Source organism: Mirounga leonina, unplaced genomic scaffold (genome assembly GCF_011800145.1).
Source record: "Mirounga leonina isolate KUSES-001 unplaced genomic scaffold, KU_Mleo_1.0 Mir_180, whole genome shotgun sequence".
In the NCBI taxonomy this organism is placed as follows: domain Eukaryota; kingdom Metazoa; phylum Chordata; class Mammalia; order Carnivora; family Phocidae; genus Mirounga; species Mirounga leonina.
In genome coordinates, this window is record NW_023270469.1 from 17,007,383 (window position 1) to 17,027,771 (window position 20,389).

The window sequence follows — 20,389 nt, forward strand, 5'->3', positions numbered from 1 at the left end:
CTTAACCTTCAAGTAAAAGCTGAAGAAAAACAAGCCCTTAGTGAAGTCTGAGCTCTGCAGTTGGCTGACCGGATTTCCTCCATTGTAGTGCTCAAAATAGTTTACTTGGCCAGCAAAAACACGGAAGAGCCTGGAACAACTGCCTTTAGCAAATGCCTGCTGCCTCTTCCCGGCCTTCATGGGTCGGGCCCAACACCAGCCAGCAGTCTTACCAGAGGCTCGAGGTCTGTGAATCAGCAATGTTGGCTGCACCTGGAAAACCCTTGTGTTCACGGGAGATGACAGAAAGCACCAGGGTTTGCCAATCTGTGGCTCAGAGCACACTTGGTTCCTTTGTAGGGAGCACCTGGGCAGACTAGAGGCTTGCCCCCTCAACGACTGTCTACCTTAGTGCTGGTTCTGAGGGGTTAGCAGGCCCTGCTAAGAATGGACATTTGGAGAGCGGAAGCAGGCACTCTTGCAATCAAGCATCCCCTAAGTCAAAGGCTTAGTCAAGATCCCAGGTTTCAAACCCAAGAGCGGAGAATAGTCTGGATTGCAAATCTCCAGAAAATGCCTTCCCTCCCTACCCCCAACAAGCAGAAGAAAACCAAAGCTTCAAGGAGCATGAGAGAGAAAGAAAGAACCCTAGGATTTAGGAACCAATTCTATCTCTGAATTTGGTTTCTGGAAAGAAGCAAGTGCAATAATGACTATCCACAACTTGGCCAAGAATTCCCTGGAGAAGTCACTGAGGAGAATGGACAGTCTCAAAGACGACAAGCTTGGATTTGAGGCTTCACTTAGGGAACACTGAAAAGCTTTCATTGGAGATGATTGTCAAGAACTGTAGCCTGAAAGTCATGCACGCTTAGCCAGCTGCTAAGGAATCTGTCCAAGCAGTTCCAAGATTGTAGTTAGTTTGGTCAGAGGCTCCTAATCATTTTTGCCCCCACTTGCGGAGGGCAGGGGTGCCTATGGCAGAGGGGCCTGGGAGAGCCAGGCTCTGTCTCAGTGGCCACCTTGAAAAACTTCCCCAACGAGAAAGAGGGTGGGAGAGGTGACTGCATCACCTCGAAGAAAGCAAAGGAAGGAGGCTCTCTTCAACTCACAGTGGAGTTTGAGAGAGGAATTCAGGAGTATACAGGGTCAAGTACCTGAGCCCTCCCTTCCTTTCTGAGTATGTTGGGATTTCATCTTCCGGTAGGTGACCAAAACATTTCCTCTCCCCAGCAGAGATCACAGGCAAGTTCATCTAGATGTCGGGCAGTTTCCAGGTGAGATACATTCGGCCCAAGGCCTCCATATAGCCCCTGGCCTTTAGCACCACCACCAATCTTTGTTCCTTCCTGGCAGACTTTCATTTTTAACCTAGATATATATATACACACTCAAAAGCAGTTCAGTGCTAACTCCCTGCTAGTTTGGTTCATCCTTGGGATGTTGAGATGTGGAATGGAGTATGTCACATAATAAAGCACCATTCCTGGACCCTGTTTTCTGATGCCCAAAGATCAGGCTTCTGGGCCTTGTATCTCAGGCACAATCTTATTGCATTGATAGTAGATGTGGGGGTGGGGGTGGGGCACACGTTACTAGCTGGTCCAGATCTCTCAGGAGTTCTCCCACCACCTCTGGTTGTGTTCAGAGGGTCTAAGAATTCTCCCTTGCCACAGGCTGTCACTTACCTATCAGAAGTTGCCACTGATCGGAACTAAATTGGTTTAGCACACTTCTGGGTTCCCTGTGGATCCTGGGGGAGGAGGTGGAATCTTTCCCATCGGCCACCAAGCATGCAGAGGCAAGCAGATGGGTGGCGTGAAAATAGCCCTCTGAGCTGGATGGCGTTGCTTCCTGTAAGAACTGCCCCAGACCATGTAGTACAGTCACCGCTCTTTGCACTGCAGATTTGTCCTTTGGACCATTAATAAACTAAAAGAGCACTCCCTCCTCCCTCCCACCCCATCTTTTCTCTTCCATTCCCCTCCCCTCCCTTACCCATTGCACTTTTCCCACTCTGCTTGGGGGGCTGCGTCACACCTCAGCAAAAGCTAAGCTGTACTGCTCTGGCTTCTTCCCACATCGCCGGGCGATTATGGCCAGATACAACATGAGGAGGGCCACCCAGTAGCAGCCGTACAGGATGGCCCCAGAAACCAGGAAGGCTAGCTCTGTCTCACTGAACAGATCCTGGCAATAAGCTGTGTAGGCCAGTCCCCCTAGAAGGACCGCCACCCAGATGGACACAGGGATGAGGCCAATGAAGTTCACCACGATGGTTTTTCGGCCAGAAGTGCCCCAGCCAGACTTGTTGATGGTAGCAATGGCAAAGATCTTGGCTGGCAGGAGGCTGGACATATAGAGAAGGGAATAGAGGGACATGAAGATCATTTCTGCATTGCCCCGAAGGAAGCAGGCATAGGTAGCTTTGATAATGCCCACCAGCTGCACTGTCAGCAGGAAGAGGAGAATGTTCCAGATGCGGCCTCGGTAGAAAAGCTGTATGACCGTGGCGATGAGGAAGAAGGGGAAGAAACCTGTGACCACCGATTCGTAGGTCATCCAGAGGTGGTGCTTATGGAACCACAGAGAGTTGTAGAGCCACTCCCGGAAGTAAGACTTGCTCCAGCGCGTCTGCTGGTTGAGCCACCGGAGGTACTTGGTGGGGGTCTCTGTGAGGCACTTGGAGCGCGCTGTATACTTAGTCCGGTAGCCGAGGCTCAGGACCCGGTTGGTGAGGTGGCGGTCATCTCCAAAGCTGCACTTGCTGCCGAGGAACTTCTGATGGTACCAATCCTCCAGGAATTGCTGGAGGAGGCTATTGCGGTACATGCCCAAAGGCCCACTGATGCACTGCACACAGCCAAAGTAGGACTGGCAGGCCCGCTCCACATTGAAGGCCATCCAGTACCGCACACTGCTCAGGAAGGAGATCCACGAGTCATACTTGTTGAGAATCTGCAAGGGAACCAGAGATGCTGGGCCTCCTCACCTGAGGACTCGAGTCCCGGGAGACAGACACCAGAGGCCACGAGGCCTCCCCTACCCTGAGTTCTGTAGCCCACTGCTCAGATACCTGGCCATCCGTCCTAACCCAGCCAGAGCTGGGAAACCTGAGGCTGGGAGGAGGCAGTGGTACCCAGTCACTGCCCCCAGCACCTCACTGCCATCTGCACTGACTGCCCCAGTGAAGTTGCTCCAGCAGTCAGAGCCACTTTCCATCTCAGGAAACAGCCTGTGGTGGTGGCAGAGAGAACGACTCGGGAAGGATGCGCAGCAATCCCCCCCCACCCCCCACCAGCCATCTATCCTGACCTTTCTGCAGTTGGAAAGCTTCTCAGGAAGACCTGATGTGTTACCAGCATTCCCTCTGGAAGAAGATCTGGCCCCTTAATCTTACCATACTGCCCTTGTTCTTACCATTCAGCACAACTTCCTTAAGAACAAGGGTTTCTCAAGGGCCCAGCTCGGGAGGTGCTTGTTGCATCACCACCAAGGAGCACCCTTCGTGATCAGGAGCCCAGAACACAGAGCCCCTCCCAGCAGCATGGGCTCTCTACTACATACCTGTTGAGTGATTTTCTTTTTCCTCAGGTTGGAAAAGACCAGAAAAGGGACTGACTACCAAGTGAGCCCTTTGATACTAGTGAAAACTATCAAACATACACACACACACACACTGCCCCCCCCCACACACCCACCCACCCAAAATACTAGGTAGTCAAGATGCTCACTTCCCAGGCATACACATTGGATTGGGAAGCAGAGAGTCTAGCCCCGCCACCACCACCACCACCACCCCCGGAATCCCTGGTTACTTCGTACTTGGACATCTCCTCCAACTCCCCCTACTTGGGGGTCTTCCTCCAGGACTCGAAGCATCTCGACGGTGCAGGCTGGATCCAGCACAGTGTCAGAGTCACACACCTGCAGAGGGAGTGCATGGTCAGCCCACTTTGACCTTGGGCCTGTGTACATCGCATACTGCTCACTGCTTCAGGGACATAACCACCTCTCAAAGGGTTCACTTCCAGCCACTAGCAAAGAGATCTATGCTAAACAGAAGAGGTGAGATGAATAACAAGGAAAAGGAGAGTTAGGCTGAGAGAGAAACCCTGGAGACTCAGTGTCAGGAACAAATGCTTAGCACTGAGCAAGTTTTTAGCCTCTATAGAGCCAGGCTCCACAAAAATGGTCTCAGAACATTTCCCTGGAGGAAAAGGAGGTACACACTGAAATCAGATGGCAGGTACAGTGGCTAGACCCAGGCCAGCAGACACTCCAGGTTAGGTGAAGAAATGGCTCTTGCCAGAGGCTACTGCCCAAAGCCCTCTCATATATTAACATGGTATTCCCAGTTTCAACCTCTGGTCTCCTGGACAACCTGCAGTGAAAGTGGAGGATATATCTACCCAGTCATAGGTGCCCCACTAATATGGCTGCAAGGCCTGAGCTCCTTTGGCTAAGTCTCTATGATCAGGGCATGCTATGTCCAAGGGCTGCTCTCACCTGGATTCTCAGGAGCTTGAGTCTGGCATGCTAAACCACTTGGCCATCCTGACGTGACACCTGGATTGATTCTGGATGAGCATGGAGGCTGGCAACAGCTGCCTCCAACCGGAGCTGAGGTCAAATCCTGCCCCACTGCCCACCTTCCCTAGGGAGGCTCATGGTCTAACAGGTGGCTCCATTATTAGTTGAACCTGAGGTATGAACACTTATCCTGCTGGCTGACTCCTTGTCTATTTTCTGTGAGACAACTGAGGTGATAACGGAGAGCCCAGACCATCACTGGCAGAACAACAGCGCAAAGAACAGTACCCACAGATAAGCCCAAACCTTGCTTTGCAAAAGTCCAAAATACTTTTAGTAAAGTTGCTAATGCCTGCAGGAAGGGGGCTGCCCCCCACACCCCAACCTTGCTGGGTTTTCTCTTGCCATTCTGGAAGACATGGTGGCCACAGACAAGGAGCAAAAGGTTGAAGGGAGACAGCCAGAGTTCCCTCCTACCTCCCCACCAACACGCCTTGGGAGAGGGTGCCTGGAGAGCTTTGGGCCAGACTCCCAGAGCCCCTTCAGCTGACAGGCCAGGCTTTCCAGTGCTGCCAGTCTCAGGGCTACTTCCTGCCCTGACCCTAACTCGTTCCTCATGCTGCTCAGCTTCTTTCACTCCAGGGAGGTCTTTCTAACAGAGCAGCGTTAGGGAAGTTAGAGCTCTTTGCTGCATGGGTTTCCCCACTGGCTGAAGCAGGGCTATCTCCCTCAGAGGGAAAGACACACCCACAGCAAGGCTGTTGGAAGACAGGCTGAAATCCACCAAATTGAACTGAAGCCCAGGCTGCCCAGGCAGCCCAGGCAGTGAGCCCAGAGCCATCAAGAGAAAGGCTGGCTCAGGTGTGTGAGCCTATTTGCTGATCCACCAGAATGAATCCACAGGAAATGATCAGTAAAGGAAGATGCGTGGCAGGTTTGGGGAGTTGGTGCTGCAAGGGAGGACACGACAGAGTCCCTGTGGCTTGAGCATGTGCCAGAGCTCAAGGGCTTTTCCTCTGCCTTCTGAGTCTCCAGGAAAGCACCAGAGGCCCCTTGACCCTAGATGAACTGCAGAATCAAATGCCTCAACATCCCTCCCTACTAAGGCCGAGGAGGTCCTTGGCCCTAGGAAGACAGAAAAAGGGTCAATGTACCAATTCACTTGAGGATGCAACTTCCAGAAAAGCCAAAAACCAAACATCTGTGGCAAGCTAATTTTAGGTACGTAAAGTAGAGAACATTTCAATATTGGTGTACTCAACATGCCCTCAGCAAGACTGAGCTGGTACTCAGGTGGGCGGCCATGACAGCCGCTATTCATTCAAGTGCTGGGCAAAACCGTCTGGCGTGTGTGGAGAAGGAATCCGACAGAGAAACGGACATGCGGATGCTGGACCGGAAACTTGGGGTTCTGGGTGCAGTTTCTACTTGGCACTTAAGTGTGTGAGCTTTTCATCAGTTCTTTCTAGGTTCTGTTATTTGAAAATTGGGAGCTGTGTTAACTGTGGATCTGCTCAGGGTCCTAGCCCTGCCAAGACTGCTGCAGAATTAAGCTGGGGGATGAGTCACTGCTGTGTCCCCCCCACTTCACAAACACCAATTTGACACTGGGTAGAGTAGGGCTCTCTGGCCCATAACAAACAATAGTTGAGTGCTTTGGAGCATGATTTCTTTTGCTCTTCACCACACCTCCTTATGGAGAGATTCATCCCCACGTTACTGGTGCTGAGGCACAGTGGATATGGGCAGACCGCCTAGGCTCAAATCCCATCTCTGCACCTTACTGCTGTGTGACGTTAGGCAAGTTCCTTAACTTCTTGGGGCTTCAGGTTCACCTTCCATGCATGGCAAGAGTAAGAGTATTTATTCTTTAGCAATATTATGAGGGTTAAAAGAACTAGTATGTAGGGACGCCTGCGTGGCTCAGTCATTAAGCGTCTGCCTTCGGCTCAGGTCACGATCCCAGGGTCCTGGGATCGAGTCCTGCATCGGGCGCCCTGCTCAGCAGGGAGCCTGCTTCTCCCTCTGCCCGCCGCTCCCCCTGCTTGTGCTCTCTCTCTCCCTCTGACAGATAAAGAAATAAAATCTTTAAAAAAATACATGTATGAGGGGCGCCTGGGTGGCTCAGTTGGTTAAGCGACTTCCGCTCAGGTCAGGATCCTGGAGTCCCTGGATCGAGTCCCACATCGGGCTCCCTGCTCGGCGGGGAGTCTGCTTCTCCCTATGACCCTATCCCCTCTCATGTGTTCTCTCTCTCTCAAATAAATAAATAAAATCTTTTAAATAAATAAATAAATAAATACATGTATGAAGTGCCTACAATGGGGTGTGGTCTGACTTAAGTGCTGTCCGCTCGTTAGCTCTTTCTAGCATTGGCACACCAGTCCAGAGGCCTGCCCTCAGGCACAGAGCGAAGGACGAGAAGAACCAGGATTCTATCCCTGGGCTTTATGACCCCCGGACTGCTGTTCGGAGCAGCAGTTACCTCATTGCCTTCTGAAGTTCCGAGGAAGGATGTACACAACACAGGGGACCTTAACCGGACCTAAAATTCCTGCCCAGTATGCCCAGGCAGCCAGACGTGTCCACACGGCCGCACATTCCTGGCAAAGGTGCGCTTACCTGGATGTAGTCCACTGAATCGCCAAGAGCCTTGAAAGCCGTGTACATGACCTCTCGCTTGCCTCCCCATTTCTGCATGATGCACGAAAAGGTGCTGGTTCGCACCACATCCCGCACGCGGTCCATGCCCTCCTGCAGGCTGGCCTCCGTCTCCCCTTCCCCCGCCTCATGGAAGTTGCTGCGCCACACAAAGAAGCCAGCTTGCTCAGTGCCGCCTAGCACCTCATGGAAGATATCCAGCATGTAGGCGTCCTCCTGGCGATTGCCATCCACCACCATGACCACCTTGAGGTCAGGGAAGGCGATGCGCTGGGCTGAGCGCAGGCACTTGCGCAGATAGTCGGGGTCCTCCTGGTAGGCGGCGATGCAGAGTGCCACCGAGCGCCGCGACGGGGCAGCGGGGACTTTGAGCGGTCGGCCTGCCCGCCGCATCCGCCGGTGCTCCAGGAAGGCAAACAGGCTCTGGATGAGCAGGTGCAGGCCCAGGATGGCCCCGTACAGGCCGAAGGACAGGTAGTGCTTTTCTGTGTGAATGAACTGGTAGCCCGTCACGTAAGCTGCCAGGATGCCACCCAGCACCGCCAGGGCAAACAGGCTGGTGCCCACCACACGCAGGGCTGTCGTCAGCTGCACCGGCATCTGGTGGGAGACGGAGGGAGGTGTGGAGTCAGGAGGCAGTCAGTGCGAGTGGGGCTGTTTTCTCGGGCAGGCCCAGAACGGGGGAAATGAGCCACTCATCAAAACCATTGCCCCTGACTGAGCGTGACTAAGACCGTGTGTAGACTCAGAAGCCAGGCCCCTGGGGTTCGAATCCCAGCTCCGCCACTTCCGCTCTGTGGGACTCTGCCCTGCCCCTCGGTTCATTCATCTGTGACACGTGGACTGCAGCACTAACCTTGTAGCATCTTTGAGGGTGAAATGGATTACATACGTAAATTTAGCAGTTCGAGTAGCATTTATTCTCGTTAGACAAACCAAAGCCAGAAAGAGCTCTGTGATGCCCACCTGGTGGGTGGCGGTCCTGGGATCTGCCTGACCCAGAGCCCTTCTAGGCAACCTTCAGGAGGGGTGAGCCGGAGGCAGCCCTGAGCAGGCGAGGGGCCCGGGAGGGAGGACGACCAGGGAGGCAGCCAGAAGCTAAGAGCTTCTACCCGCCCTGTACCCACCAGGGTCCTGCGCAGAGGGAGGGGAAGTAAAGCACAGGAACCATGAGGCCTGTGAACAAAGTGGGGGAGGAAAAGATGAGAAACAGCAGGAAACATAAAGACGGGGGGGGGGGGGCAACTTCTCGCACTTGAAACAGCAAAATCAGTAAGAGCAAGTTTCCCTGTGGGGCGCCTGGGTGGCTCAGTTAGGCGTCTGCCTTTGGCTCAGGTCACGGTCCCAGGGTCCTGGGATCGAGCCCCGCATCGGGCTCCCTGCTCAGCAGGAAGCCTGCTTCTCCCTCTCCCACTCCCCCTGCTTGTGTTCCCTCTCTCACTGTGTCTCTGTCAAAGAAATAAAATCTTTTTTTTTTTTTTTTTTAAAGAAAGTTTCCTTGTGTTCTCTGCTGTCTCCCCTTTTTCTCATCTACCGGAGGCAGGAAAGAAAGGGAAAGCAACGGGGAAAAGCAGACCAGGAAAGAGGAAATGAGAGCTGGGGTGTGGACCGCTCTCCTGGAAGCCCAGCGGCCGGGGCGCCAGAGGGAACTGCAGCCACCACTGCAGCAGCCTGGGAGGGCTGGCTGCCCGGGAAGCCCCATCCACTTGGTCCTAGTGCCCGCATGGCACCTCAGTGCTCGGGCCCCTGCCACTCCTCCTGCCCTAAGTCCGGCCTCCCAGCAGCTGCCCTGTTGGCAACATCTGGGTTTTAATGAAAACAGCTTAGCACTCAGCACCAAAGACTTGTGCTTGAGACACAGCTCTACCACCTCCTGGCTGCCTGACCCTGCCCAAGTGGTCTGAGACTTGGGGTCCCCCAAGGGGGGGGTTCTAATGGTTTCTTGCTCCATAGGTCTCAGGTAAATAATTTCCAGTAAAGTAGCAGCACTTCCTGCCCTGAAGGAGGACCCAGGTGGGAAGGCTGATTGGGGAAGAGAGGAGGGGCTGATGAGGACAGCTCCCCACTCCTCATTCTGACCCACGCCTTCCCATCTCCTCTCTTTGCCACCTGCCTGATCTGGAGAACCCCATTTCCACCACCACCCACCCACCTCTACAGACCACGGGGTCTCGCTTCCAAGCTTGCTCCAACTCTAGGTCTTACTGGAACCAACCCTTGAGCCCCGCTCCAACACAAATGCACCTTCTTGCAAGGGGAACAGTGCCCGTTCCCCTGCCACCTGCCACATAGGATGGGTGAGGAACACGCGGTCATTGCCTAAGTCCGTCTAGATTCAGGCACCAGCAGCATTCCAGCAGCTGCGGGCCCGAAGGTGCTGTTGGCAGCCTCGCGGCTTCGGGAAGCTCGGCCTCTAGGCGCTGTGCCCCGCCATTCCTGGGAGCCTGCTTCCTCTGCAGGACTCCCAGCCTTCCCCGGTACCCACCCCCTCAGTCCGCCTGCGGCTCAGGGGCCCCCAGGCCCTGCACCCACTCCAGGAGCACCGCTCCCCCCGCCCGCCCCGTAGTCCTCTAGACCTTACACGCCAAAGGGGCGCCGCTGGGCACCACTGCCCACCTGCGCTCTGGGAGAGGGCCGGGGCCGCCGCGGCCAGCCCGGCAACCTGCCGGGTGCTGGCGCCCCGCCTCGGTGCAATGCCGGAGGCGGTGCCCACCAGGTTAATGCAGCCGGGAAGGCACTCGCCAGGCTTCTCACCCCCGCCTGAGCCTCGCCTTCTGGCAAAGGCGGCGCCGGCCACACCCACGTGCCGGTTTCCCACGACTCAGCAGGGAAGGAACGGAAAACCCGAGGAATCAGCCGGACCAGGCCCCGCGCATCTCCTCTGGGCCCCAGCTACCTTGGCAAAGTGTGCCTGCAGACAAAGGCAGCATCTCCGGTGTCGCCGGCCCCTTCCTCTCGCGGGCAGGACCCCCAAACCCCGCACACGAATTGGAGGCACTACCCTGGCACCCCGTACCCCACCGAAGACCAAAAATGTCCCGCAGCCAAAACCCCACGAGCAATTAGGTGCTGGTGCGGGCTCTGGCAGAGGCGCCACTGCCCAGATAGGGGGCCGTGCCACCTCAAGCGGGGAGAGGGGAGCCTCGACCACCTCTCACCCACCCCCATTTCGTTCAGATGGGATCCGCTAGAGCTCGGAACCCGTAGGCTAATGCGCACCCGGCTTCAAGGGCACTAGGTTGGGGGGCGCTCCCTAAGACACCTCCCCCCAGATGACTGAAGGAGAAAACCCTCGGCCAAGGACGCACGCCGCCAATCTACACCCGAAACTTTGCAGGGCTGCCGGTGTGCGGCCTCTACAGCTGACAGGTGTGCCCTGCTACGGGGCCCACACGCGGCGGGATGGGAAACTTGCGCGCGGGGCTGGGGCTTTTTCCCTTGCGCCTGGCCGCCCGCCCGCCCGCCCTCCCGGCCCCTCCGAGCCGGCTAGGGAAGGGGAGGCAGGGCCCGCAGATACAGGCGGCCGTGGCCCGGCTGACCCGCAGGGCCCAAACCGCCCGGCATCCTGGTGCCGGACAGGTGCGAACCCCCCGGCAGGAGTGGGGGAGGGAGAGACTCCCACCAGCCTCGTGCCCCGCACCGCCGTCCGCCCCCTAATCCATTCACAAAACAGAAGCCGCAAGGGAGGAAGGGAGGAGAGGCTGGAGGAGGAGAGGATGGAGGAAGAAAGGGAGGAGGGGTCAGTGGGGAAGGGGCTGCAGGAACCACCGCCGGGAAGCCTGGAGACACTGCAGCCCTCAGCCGGCCTCCGGGCGCCGGACGCAGCGCCCGCACAGGCGGGGGTGTGGGGGGCGGGAGGTAGGGGGTAGGCGGTGGGGGTCAGCCGGGCTCGGCCAGCGGCACCCCTGGAGCCCGGCGCAGCCCCCGCGCGGCGCGGCCCGCCCCTCGGATGTGGCCGGCTGGCCGGGCCCGCGCTCACCGTGCCGCCGGCTGCCCGCGCTCCGGTGCTCAGCAGGCCCGCGGCGGCTCCATGCCCCTCCTCCCGCTCCTCGCCGCCGCCGCGCCTCTCTCTCTCCCCGGTGCGCCGCCGCCGCCGCGCGCTCCGACTGACGAGCGCCGGCCCCACGGAGCCGCCTTTAAGTACCGAGCGCGTCCCCGCCGGGAGAGGCGCCCTCCTCCGGCCCTAGGGCCGGGAAAGTTGGGAAGAGTGGGAGGGCTCCCCCGAGGGCCGCGAGGAGCACCCCCTTATTGGCTCAGTCGGAGGGAGCTACACGCGGCCGGCGCTCGGCGGGACGCGGGGTCCCGCGTGCACGCGGCTCCGGCCTCGGTCTCTGCGCCCTGGAAGGCGGGTTCCCCCACGGCGGCCAGAGGCCGCGCTCCTCCGCGCTCGCCCCGGGGCCAGCTGCCCAGGAGGAGGCGGTCATTGTGCTCAACCCAGAACCTGAGTCGTTGTTAACTTTCAGTATAACCCCTAGCGACTTCCAAAACTGTTAACTCTCCATTCCGCCTCCCCCGCGCCCGGCTTCCTAAGCCTCGCGATCTACTCACTCTGCAAAACCGCCGAGGCGATGGAAGTCTTCCCCCGACTGCGGCACGCCGAGGGGCTGCTCGCTGTATAGGGTACTCCCTAAAACCAAGACAGCAGAACCTTCCTGCCGGCAAAAAGAAAAAAAGAGGCGCAGAAGAGAATAATTATCAAATATAAAAAGACTGTTCAAAGAAGGTGTTAACAATTGTGACAAGCTTAGCTTTGGATTCCGCAGTGGGGCGCTGATGACTTTGAGGGTTTGCAAAAGCTCCAAATGGTTTTGCAGGAACCTTGGAAGTTCCGGTGTCTTAAAGCCAAAACCAAATCCTCCTCCCCTTTTCTTAACACCTTTATTTCCGACATCCACACCTCCTAAATTCCCAACTGACCTTATAGCCAGTGGTTTCCAGGTCCCCAAAAGCTGGTGCTGGACTTGGATGAGATGGGGTGGGGTCAGGGAGAGGTGGGAGTTGTTAGCAGAGGAAGTTTAGAACCAGTTGAATTAGAAGCCAATTTCTAAATCTCAGAAAAGCTTGAAGAGATAAAATTAAAGACTAGTAAAAAAAAAAAAAAAGTGAATTTACATGTCCTCCAAACACACCTGAGATAATTTCCATCACTTCTTCCCAAGCTGCAACAAATTTATAGCAACATTAGTTGCAGTCTACAAGCTGCTCCTCTTAGAAATCTTAGGGCCCGGGGCACCTGGGTGGCTCAGCCGGTTAAGCCCTTGGACTCAAGTCATGATCCCGGGGTCCTGGGATTGAGTCCCGCTTTGGGCTCCCTGATGAGCGGGGAATCTGCTTATCCGGCTCTCTCTCTCTCCCTCTGCCCCTCCCCCTGCTCATGTGCTCACATGCTCGTGCTCTAATAAAATCTTAAAAAAACAAAACAAAAATAAACGTCCGTAGTGTATTGGAGACAAGGCATTTTTCATTGACACTGATCTCTGAATTTCTGGTCACCGAGGATCACATCCCATAGGAATGAGCTTGTAGAATCCAGAACAGATGCCGTTCTCTGGTTGAGGATAACTGGAGTTAACTTTCACTGAGCACCTGCTCTCAGCCAATCTCTTCAATTCTTGTAACAACCCTGTCAAATACTCAGTCCCATTTCTGGGAGGAAGATACTGAGGTTACTGCCCACAGCTAGTGGCAGAACTGACTCCAAAGTCTTCCTCTTAATCAAAGGCTCCTTTCCCCACTCGTGCATTATTCGCTCTTCTTAGGGCCTGTCTCAAGTTCAAAACATATTCCCATTGTGGATTCAATACTAGTTTTTAAAAACACACAAAAAAAGAAAATTTAAACCATGTAGCATATTAGTGATGATTTTCTCAAGCCAAAGTGTGAAATGATTTGGTTTCTGTAAAGCAAAATGGGATGGGGTGGAGTGGGTGTCTTTGTTTGCCTGGGGGACCCAGCAATGAGCATGAGTGAGGGTGGGCAGGGAAGTCCCTGAGCCCCTAAGATTTCTGTCCTTTTTTTTTTTTTTTTAAGATTTTACTTATTAGAGAGAGCACACGAGCTCAATCCCAGGACCCCAGGATCATGACCTGAGCCGAAATCAAGTCACACACTTAACCAACTGAGCCTCCAAGGTGCCCCAAAAATCCAGACTTTTATGTGAAACCTAATTTTTAAGTGTTGGCAACTAATTCAAATGTTGTGAAAAAACAATAACAGTCCACAGGCCAGGCAAAATGTGTCTGTGAGTCACATACAGCCAACTGGCTGCTTGTAAGTGACCTGTTTAGAAGCTGAGGGAATGGAGCAGCCAGTTTGGAAAGATCCTGTCTGCCCTCAACGCAACAGCCCCCTGACTTCGCTGGGAGCAAGTTTCCTGGGCTGTTCCAGGACCATCTCATGCCTAGTTAATTTCAAAGGTTTCAAGTTTGTCCCATGGGCTTATTGCCTATCTCCGTTGGCTCCAGGGAGTTTTATAGGTGGTGGGCTAGTCAATTAAAAACTCCTAAATGAACAGCCGGTCCAGATGCAACATCATAAGAACAGTAAACACTGCCCATACCAATTGGCTTGGCCCCCTTAATGGCTTCCCTGAGAAGCAAATTCTCTTTTTCTGATCTGCAGGGCCAGCGACCCTGTGTTATCAGGCAGCAAGGAGCGACTTCACCTTTGTGGCCAGCCTCTGCCAGGGAGGATTTGCCTGTAATTAACATCCAGTTTGCAGTGCCCTATTTGCATCATCTCTTGGAGGGGAGAAGGGTAAGGGAATCTTTAAGGAGCTGATAACAATAAAGCTCAAGTTTATCTTTGCTTACCACTGGGGATTTAAGAATAGGACTATTTCCACACCCAATCACGCAAAAAAGTGAATTCAGATGTTGCTGAATTGGCTTTTACGTGGGTTCCAGAGAATAAGCCTCCTTATTCAGCTCAGTAGTAGAAAATGCATGCTGCATTTCAACATTCATTTGACAAACAGTGAAGACCAGCCGTGAGAAGGGAATGATGCTTTGGCACCAAGAAGTGTCAGGCTGGTCCCTGCCATCTAGACAGTTATCCATTTTGAAGACAAATACACTTGAAAAGTGGTCAACTGGGCGCCTGGGTGGCTCAGTCAGTAGGCGTCTGCCTTTGGCTTAGGCATGATCCCAGGGTCCTAGGATCTAGCCCCGTATCAGGCTCCCTGCTCCACGGGAAGCCTGCTTCTCCCACTCCCACCCCCCGCCCCCGCTTGTGTTCCCTCTCTCACTGTGTCCCTCTCTGTCAAATAAATAAAATCTTAAAAAAAAAGAAAAGCGGTCACCATTCAAGACAATTTATAATTAGATGTTGATGAGAGAATCCAACTAGAAGAGTCTGAGGATTTCAGGAGAGAGATCTCTGTGAGCTGGAATGGGCTGAACAGAGTTTGAAGAAAGAAAAGAACATTCTAGATGGGAGGAAGAGCTTAAGAACAAGAGCAGGTAAGGATGCCTGGGTGGCTCCATCGGTTGAGGATCCAACTCTTGGTTTTGGCTCAGGTCATGATCTGGGGGGGGTGAAGCATTGTGAGATCGAGCCCTGCTGGAGCCCCGAACCCCGAGTCAGGCTCCGCACTCCATGGGGAGTCTGCTTGAGGTTCTCTCTCTCCTTCTCCCTCTCCCTCTGCCCCTCCCCCTGCTTGCACTCTCTCTCTCTAAAATAGATAAATCTTTTTTTTAAAGATTTTATTTATTTGACAGAGAGAGAGATAGCAAGAGCAGGAACACAGGGGGAGTGGGAGAGGGAGAAGCAGGCTTCCCGTGGAGCAGGGAGCCCGATGTGGGGCTCGATCCCAGGACCCTGGGATCATGACCTGAGCCGAAGGCAGACGCTTAACGACTGAGCCACCCAGGTGCCCCTAAATAAATAAATCTTAAAAAAAAAGAAAAGAAATTTACACTGAAGAACTTCCAACAGTACCTGCTCTAAGGAGTGCCTGATGAGTTTTAGCGGCTGAGGAGGAAGATGCTAAGGGCAGATTCTGGAGCCTTGAATGACTGAATAAGGAGTTTGCATTTTAACTGGCAGTGATGGAGAACTCTTAAAGAAGTCCGAGCAAGGTGGTAATAAGTTACAAGTATTGTCCGGGGACAGCTGAGCTGCGGTCTGGGGGGGGGGGGCGCTCAGGAGTGGGAACAGGTGTACGAGGCGTGTTAACAAGCCGATCAACCAGAGCAAAGGGGCGCAAGGGGGCTGCGTGCACCGTTGGTGCTGCCCTCAGGAAGCGTCCCTGCGGGCAGGCGGTGTCACTGTCTTGGGCACGAGTGAGGGTGGGGGTGGGGGTGGAGGAATCATCAAGAGAAAGAGACTTCTATCCTTTGGAGGGACGAAAGGGCCATTCTCCAAGCTTTGGAGGGTTTGAGGTAACTGAAGCTGACAGGTCCACACACAACGAGTTCACCTTTCCACCACTCTTCAGATCCAAACTTGTGAAATGCTCAAACACCTTGCACCAAGAGGAGTCTGCCATTCAGTCTCCCTAGTCACGGCCGGGGCTTGGAGCTGCAGGACGAGCCTGCCAGGACCCAGGTGCCGCTCCGCTCTGCTGGTCTCCTAGCGAGTGACGGGGCGGGGACGGGCGGAGGGGCTAGCTGCACAGCTCCCCCCCCGGGCCTCACGCTTCAGTGCTCCTCGATGGCATGCAGCCCGCAGCTTCCAGCGAAGCAAAGCAGAATGGGGGATGGCAGCCAAGCCATCCCTCCAGGCTCCGTCCCATCAACTTCTCTGGGCCGACCATAATCAAAACCTCTTGAAGCTAACGAAAGTGACTTTAAACTGGCCTCCAAAGAATAGCAGCTTATGTCCCCCAGCTGACTAAACAGGGCTTCCTCTTCAAGGCAGCTTGATCTACAACACTAGTTAATACCTAATTCCAAGTGGAAAGTACGTGCCTTGACGACAGCAAGGCAGCTACGACCCCACAAAGTTATCCTTTCAGAACCTGCCCCTCTTACCGACAAGTACTCTGTGATCAGTACCCTGTCTGGGGGCTATGTTTGACGAAGCAGGTGTAAGGACTTTTCTGTCCTGCAGTTATAATGGTGAGATTTCAACTCCAGGCTCTCTCTCTCCCTCCTTGGATGCAAGAATCGTTTTCATTTCAAATTAAGGGGCCTCTGCTCTGCTGGCGGCCGAGCAGTCAGCCCCTGCGAAGGGGCCAGGTTCTTTTATGCTGGCTGGAAGGTCAGGATTAGAAGGGCACACCAGAACGATAACCGAATATCAAACCAGACCTGGAGATGCTTTTCTTGGAATCCTGAACAGCAGAAGCTCTTCCCGGCCATTTTTCCTTTTTCTCCCTCTCCTAGGTGAATGCAGAAAAAAAATCCAGAAGGCGATTTTCAACCATAATCTCCTTCTTGTTGGGATATTGTGCAGCTACTAAGAATTACGCTCATGAAGAGAATGTAGGAATATGCCAAAATGCTTCCGATGTAAGGCTAAGTAAAAAAAGGCAGGATACAAAATTGTTATGTATGAATGACTACTTTACATTCTTGTTTTCTTTTAAATCCTATAAATTAAAAGGCGAGAGAGAAGTTCACCCAGATTATCAGGACCAGGTTTTGTCTGGGGTAGTGGAACAATAGATTTTTCTCTTTGCCTTTTTCTCTGTAGTCTCCAAATTTCCTATTAATAAATAAAATAATTTTGTAATAAAAAGGTATTTTAAAATGATATAAATCTTGAATTTATAGAATTTCCTTCTAAGCTGGGGCTAGGTGGGGTATAGTCCATGTCATACATGGGTTCAGGTGAAAGGGGTTTGGAAACCTCAGGAAAGCAAGCAATAAAGGGGCACCTGGTTGGCTCAGTCAGTAGCATATCTGACTCTTGATCTTGGGGTTGTGAGTTCGAGCCCCACACTGGGTATAGGAATTACTTTAAAAAAAAAGAAAAGAGCAGTCAAGTCAGGAGTGCCAAGATATAGACAGGATTAGTGGTCGTCAAAACATGAGTAATTTGCTTTATTTAAATCCTTCCCAGTGATCCTTTGAGAGAATTTAGCAGAGAAGGAAGGAGTACGCATAGCTGTGTTAGCTCATCCAGCACCTTTAGTGAATTATAAAAAGTCTTCCTCCTGGCAACATAGCCGGGAGCCACGGCATGTGGTTTGCATGGCACACCCCAGCTGCTGTCAGCCCCCTTTCACCCCCTCATCTAGGATCGTGGTGATCCTGGGTAAGGGAGGGAGGTGCACATGAAGATGGACTCTAGGTGGACCCTGAAAGGATGCTTTTCCTGGGGGAAAAAAAAAAGCATATCCAAGAATGATGATGTCAACAACTTTGCACTGAGGCTGGAGGAAGGCCCAGGGAGAGGTTCTGCTCTCGGTGTTGTAAACTGCCTCCCCCCACCCCGCCGTGCAAGTACTCACGTGCGTGTCCACACCCACATGTGTACAAAACTCACTGTACCCAAAATGGACACATGCACACTTGCTCATTACACAAGCACACACCCACTTTCTGGACTTCAGTAGAACACAATCCCAGTCTACCTTCCCAGCCCCCTGTATCAGCAGGAGGGGAACAGATCGCTTCAGGTAAACTTGTTCCAAATTCATTTGACTCTTGTTACGGTACCATCAACAACAGTGTTTAAATGTGTTGGCATTTCTGCTTTACGTCCTCTTTCTTGATGAAAGACATCATCAGTCACTGTCACAGAGGAGGTCCAAAGATGGATCCTCCATAAAAGCTATTAGAGAAGAGCCAATGGTGGGGGCAGGTCCCATCAACTCCTTCATGGGGAAGGACCTTCCCCCCACGAAGGATGCCCTACTATCAGACTTTTTTATTTTTTGGCTAGGACACCCCCTTAACACACACACACACAGACACACAGAAACACACATGCACTTCTCTCACTAGGTGAACTAATGCAGTGGTTTTGGCATCTGGCCTGCTGCACAGACTTTGAAAACCTTGGAGCTTTTTAAAAAACACTAACACCTGGACCCTATCCCAGGTCATTTTAGAATCACTGGGGGTGAGCCCCAGGCTTGATTTTTTTTTTTTTTTTAATTTCTTAGGTGATTCTATTATGTATGCAAGGTTGAGAACACATCCGGAGGATTCTCCTCAGCTGAGATTCGAAAGTGCATTTCTGGCATCCGGAGGACAGCAGAGAGCCAGCCAATCCCACATGTGAGCTCCAGAGTGTAGAAGTGTCTGTCCATTTTCCTCCTGCACCATGTTCCTCTGCCACACCTGTCTGAATTAACTGACCTTAAAAACTGAGCAATAGGGGCGCCTGGGTGGCTCAGCCGTTGGGCGTCTGCCTTCGGCTCAGGTCATGATCACAGGATCCTGGGATCGAGCCCTGAACCGGGCTCCCTGCTCCACGGGAAGCCTGCTTCTCCCTCTCCCACTCCCCCTGCTTGTGTTCCCTCTCTAGCTGTGTCTCTCTGTCAAATAAATAAAAAAAAAATCTTTATAAAAAACAAAACAAACTGAGCAATGAACTAATGAGCTACCAAGCCCGAAGGAAAACAGGAAAAGGAGAAAAGGTGCTGATTTGAACTGGAAATGAGGAGGGAGAGCCAGGGAGACACAAAGAGAACAGGACCAGATGGGCAGGATCGGTCCCCACATCTCTGCAATATACCTGGAATTGGATTGACTTCGTCTTTTGTTGGCAAAGGAGCTGCTTGCCTTTTCTAGGAGAACTGGGGTGCGCGGGAAACCAGCCAGCCCTTGTCAATGGAAGGACAGGGCTGCCAAGCTTGGATTAGCTTTCAGTTTTTAAACAAAAGAAATTCTAAACAAACAAACAAACAAAGAACTTCTGCACTTTGGGGGCTTTTCCTACTCAAAGGATGGGTTAGGGTAACGGGTCTGGCTATGGAGTCCCCGTGATCATCTCTCTCCCTTGGTCCTGGCCTTGGCCAAGGAAAAATACCCACGTGGCTGATGCTGCACTCTCTAACCCCGATGCTCACAGTTTCTTTGGGGGAGTTCACGGAGGGAGGGTACTCACCCCTCCCCCACAGCTCTCTGAAGCATCAGCACCACTATTCTTTCAGTAAAGACAGCCTAATTTCAGGCTGGCCCTTCCCTAGGATTAATATGGTCACCATAGGATTGGGAGTTTTGAAAGTGGTGCGTGGTCTGTATGTTGGCGGGGGGAGGGCAGAGACGATTGTTGGAGTTCTAGAGACTCTGGAAGTGCGGAGCAGGTGGCTTTGTTCTCCCCAGCGCCAGGCTACCTTGGCGTGTGATGACTAGAGATGTACATCAGAAAAGCCCCACCCAGGTACCGTTCGGAGCAGGCTTCAGCTCCAAGGCAGACAGCAAAGATTAAATCTTACATCATTTAATAAGCCACTTAAAGGCAGAGAGGGCGCTCCTGCAATTCCGAAGCTCCCTGCAAACTGCCCTCTGCTGACACCCACAGCTCTCCCCCTCAGCCCCGCTCTGGGGTGCAGGCAGGCGCTGGCTGACCGGCCAAGCCTGGGAACTAGTGAACAGAAGAACAAGGTTCTCTGCCCTCGTGCACTTACATCTCCCCTTCCTCTGTCTCCTCCCGTTTGCAAAAACCTACGTCTCTGGACCTTATTGCTCCCTTCTGCAACAGAGGGCTGTTCATTCCAGTCTCTTTTTTTTTCCCTCTCTCAAGGGAGGGTATGGGATAGAGCTATCAGTGTATATAATCAAGTAATATAGACACAACAGATCACAGTTTAAAACGATCCGTTGTGATCATTCTGAACATGAAATCTGAGAACTTGACACCCTGCTTCCAGGAGATGAAAGGGTAAAAAGCCAAACCAAAACAACAGCAAACCTTCAAAGGGGCTGTATCTGGGCTCTGGCTGGATCTATGGGAAGACTTTCCACACTTTCGGTGTTGCACACTTCTGCTCCCAGGGAGGCCGTCTTGGGTGTCTGCTACCTTAGCCACCCCCAGAAAGAAGAACAAGCCTTTAAACAAGCCATTTATGAAAGCTGTTAAGAGTATAGGAGCGGGAGGGCTGGGGGTTTTTTGCGGATCTCGTCTCTAGCTGCTGGGCCAACAACGAGATCAAACACGAGACACAGAACACGTTCTGGTGTCCGAGGCTGGGTTTGGGGTCCGAGGACACTGCTCGCAGGGAATCAGGGCTGACGTTTCACCTGACGTAGGTCGTCCATTTAAACAAGCAGGGAGGGCGCCTGGGTGGCTCAGTCGTTAAGCGTCTGCCTTCGGCTCAGGT

General features: G+C 53.2%; 1 protein-coding gene across 2 annotated transcripts; it reads right to left on the reverse strand.

The window, feature by feature from the left end:
- Nucleotides 1–1,988: 1,988 nt before the first annotated feature.
- On the reverse strand, nt 1,989–16,820 carry HAS3 (hyaluronan synthase 3). Of its 2 annotated transcripts, XM_035024897.1 has the most exons (5): nt 16,425–16,820; nt 11,722–11,825; nt 7,135–7,773; nt 3,805–3,906; nt 1,989–2,937 (listed from the first exon to the last, which is right to left on the reverse strand). In XM_035024897.1, the coding sequence occupies exons 3-5, from the start codon at nt 7,771–7,773 to the stop codon at nt 2,014–2,016; spliced, it is 1,665 nt and encodes a 554-aa protein (XP_034880788.1). In that variant the 5' UTR covers nt 11,722–11,825; nt 16,425–16,820; the 3' UTR covers nt 1,989–2,013. The 2 variants fall into 2 exon arrangements, with proteins under 2 accessions (XP_034880788.1, XP_034880787.1); XM_035024896.1 differs by lacking the exons at nt 11,722–11,825; nt 16,425–16,820 and adding an exon at nt 11,153–11,232.
- Between the last annotated feature and the right edge of the window lie 3,569 nt (nt 16,821–20,389).

Bases quoted from the DNA above. Each gene is read 5' to 3' on its own strand.
- HAS3 (XM_035024897.1), bottom strand. From the start codon at position 7,773: ATGCCGGTGCAGCTGACGACAGCCCTGCGTGTGGTGGGCACCAGCCTG. The intron at 3,907-7,134 runs GTAAGCGCACCT...CTCCCTCTGCAG, and splicing joins ATTCAGTGGACTACATCCAG to GTGTGTGACTCTGACACTGT. The intron at 2,938-3,804 runs GTACGAAGTAAC...GTTCCCTTGCAG, and splicing joins GAGTTGGAGGAGATGTCCAA to ATTCTCAACAAGTATGACTC.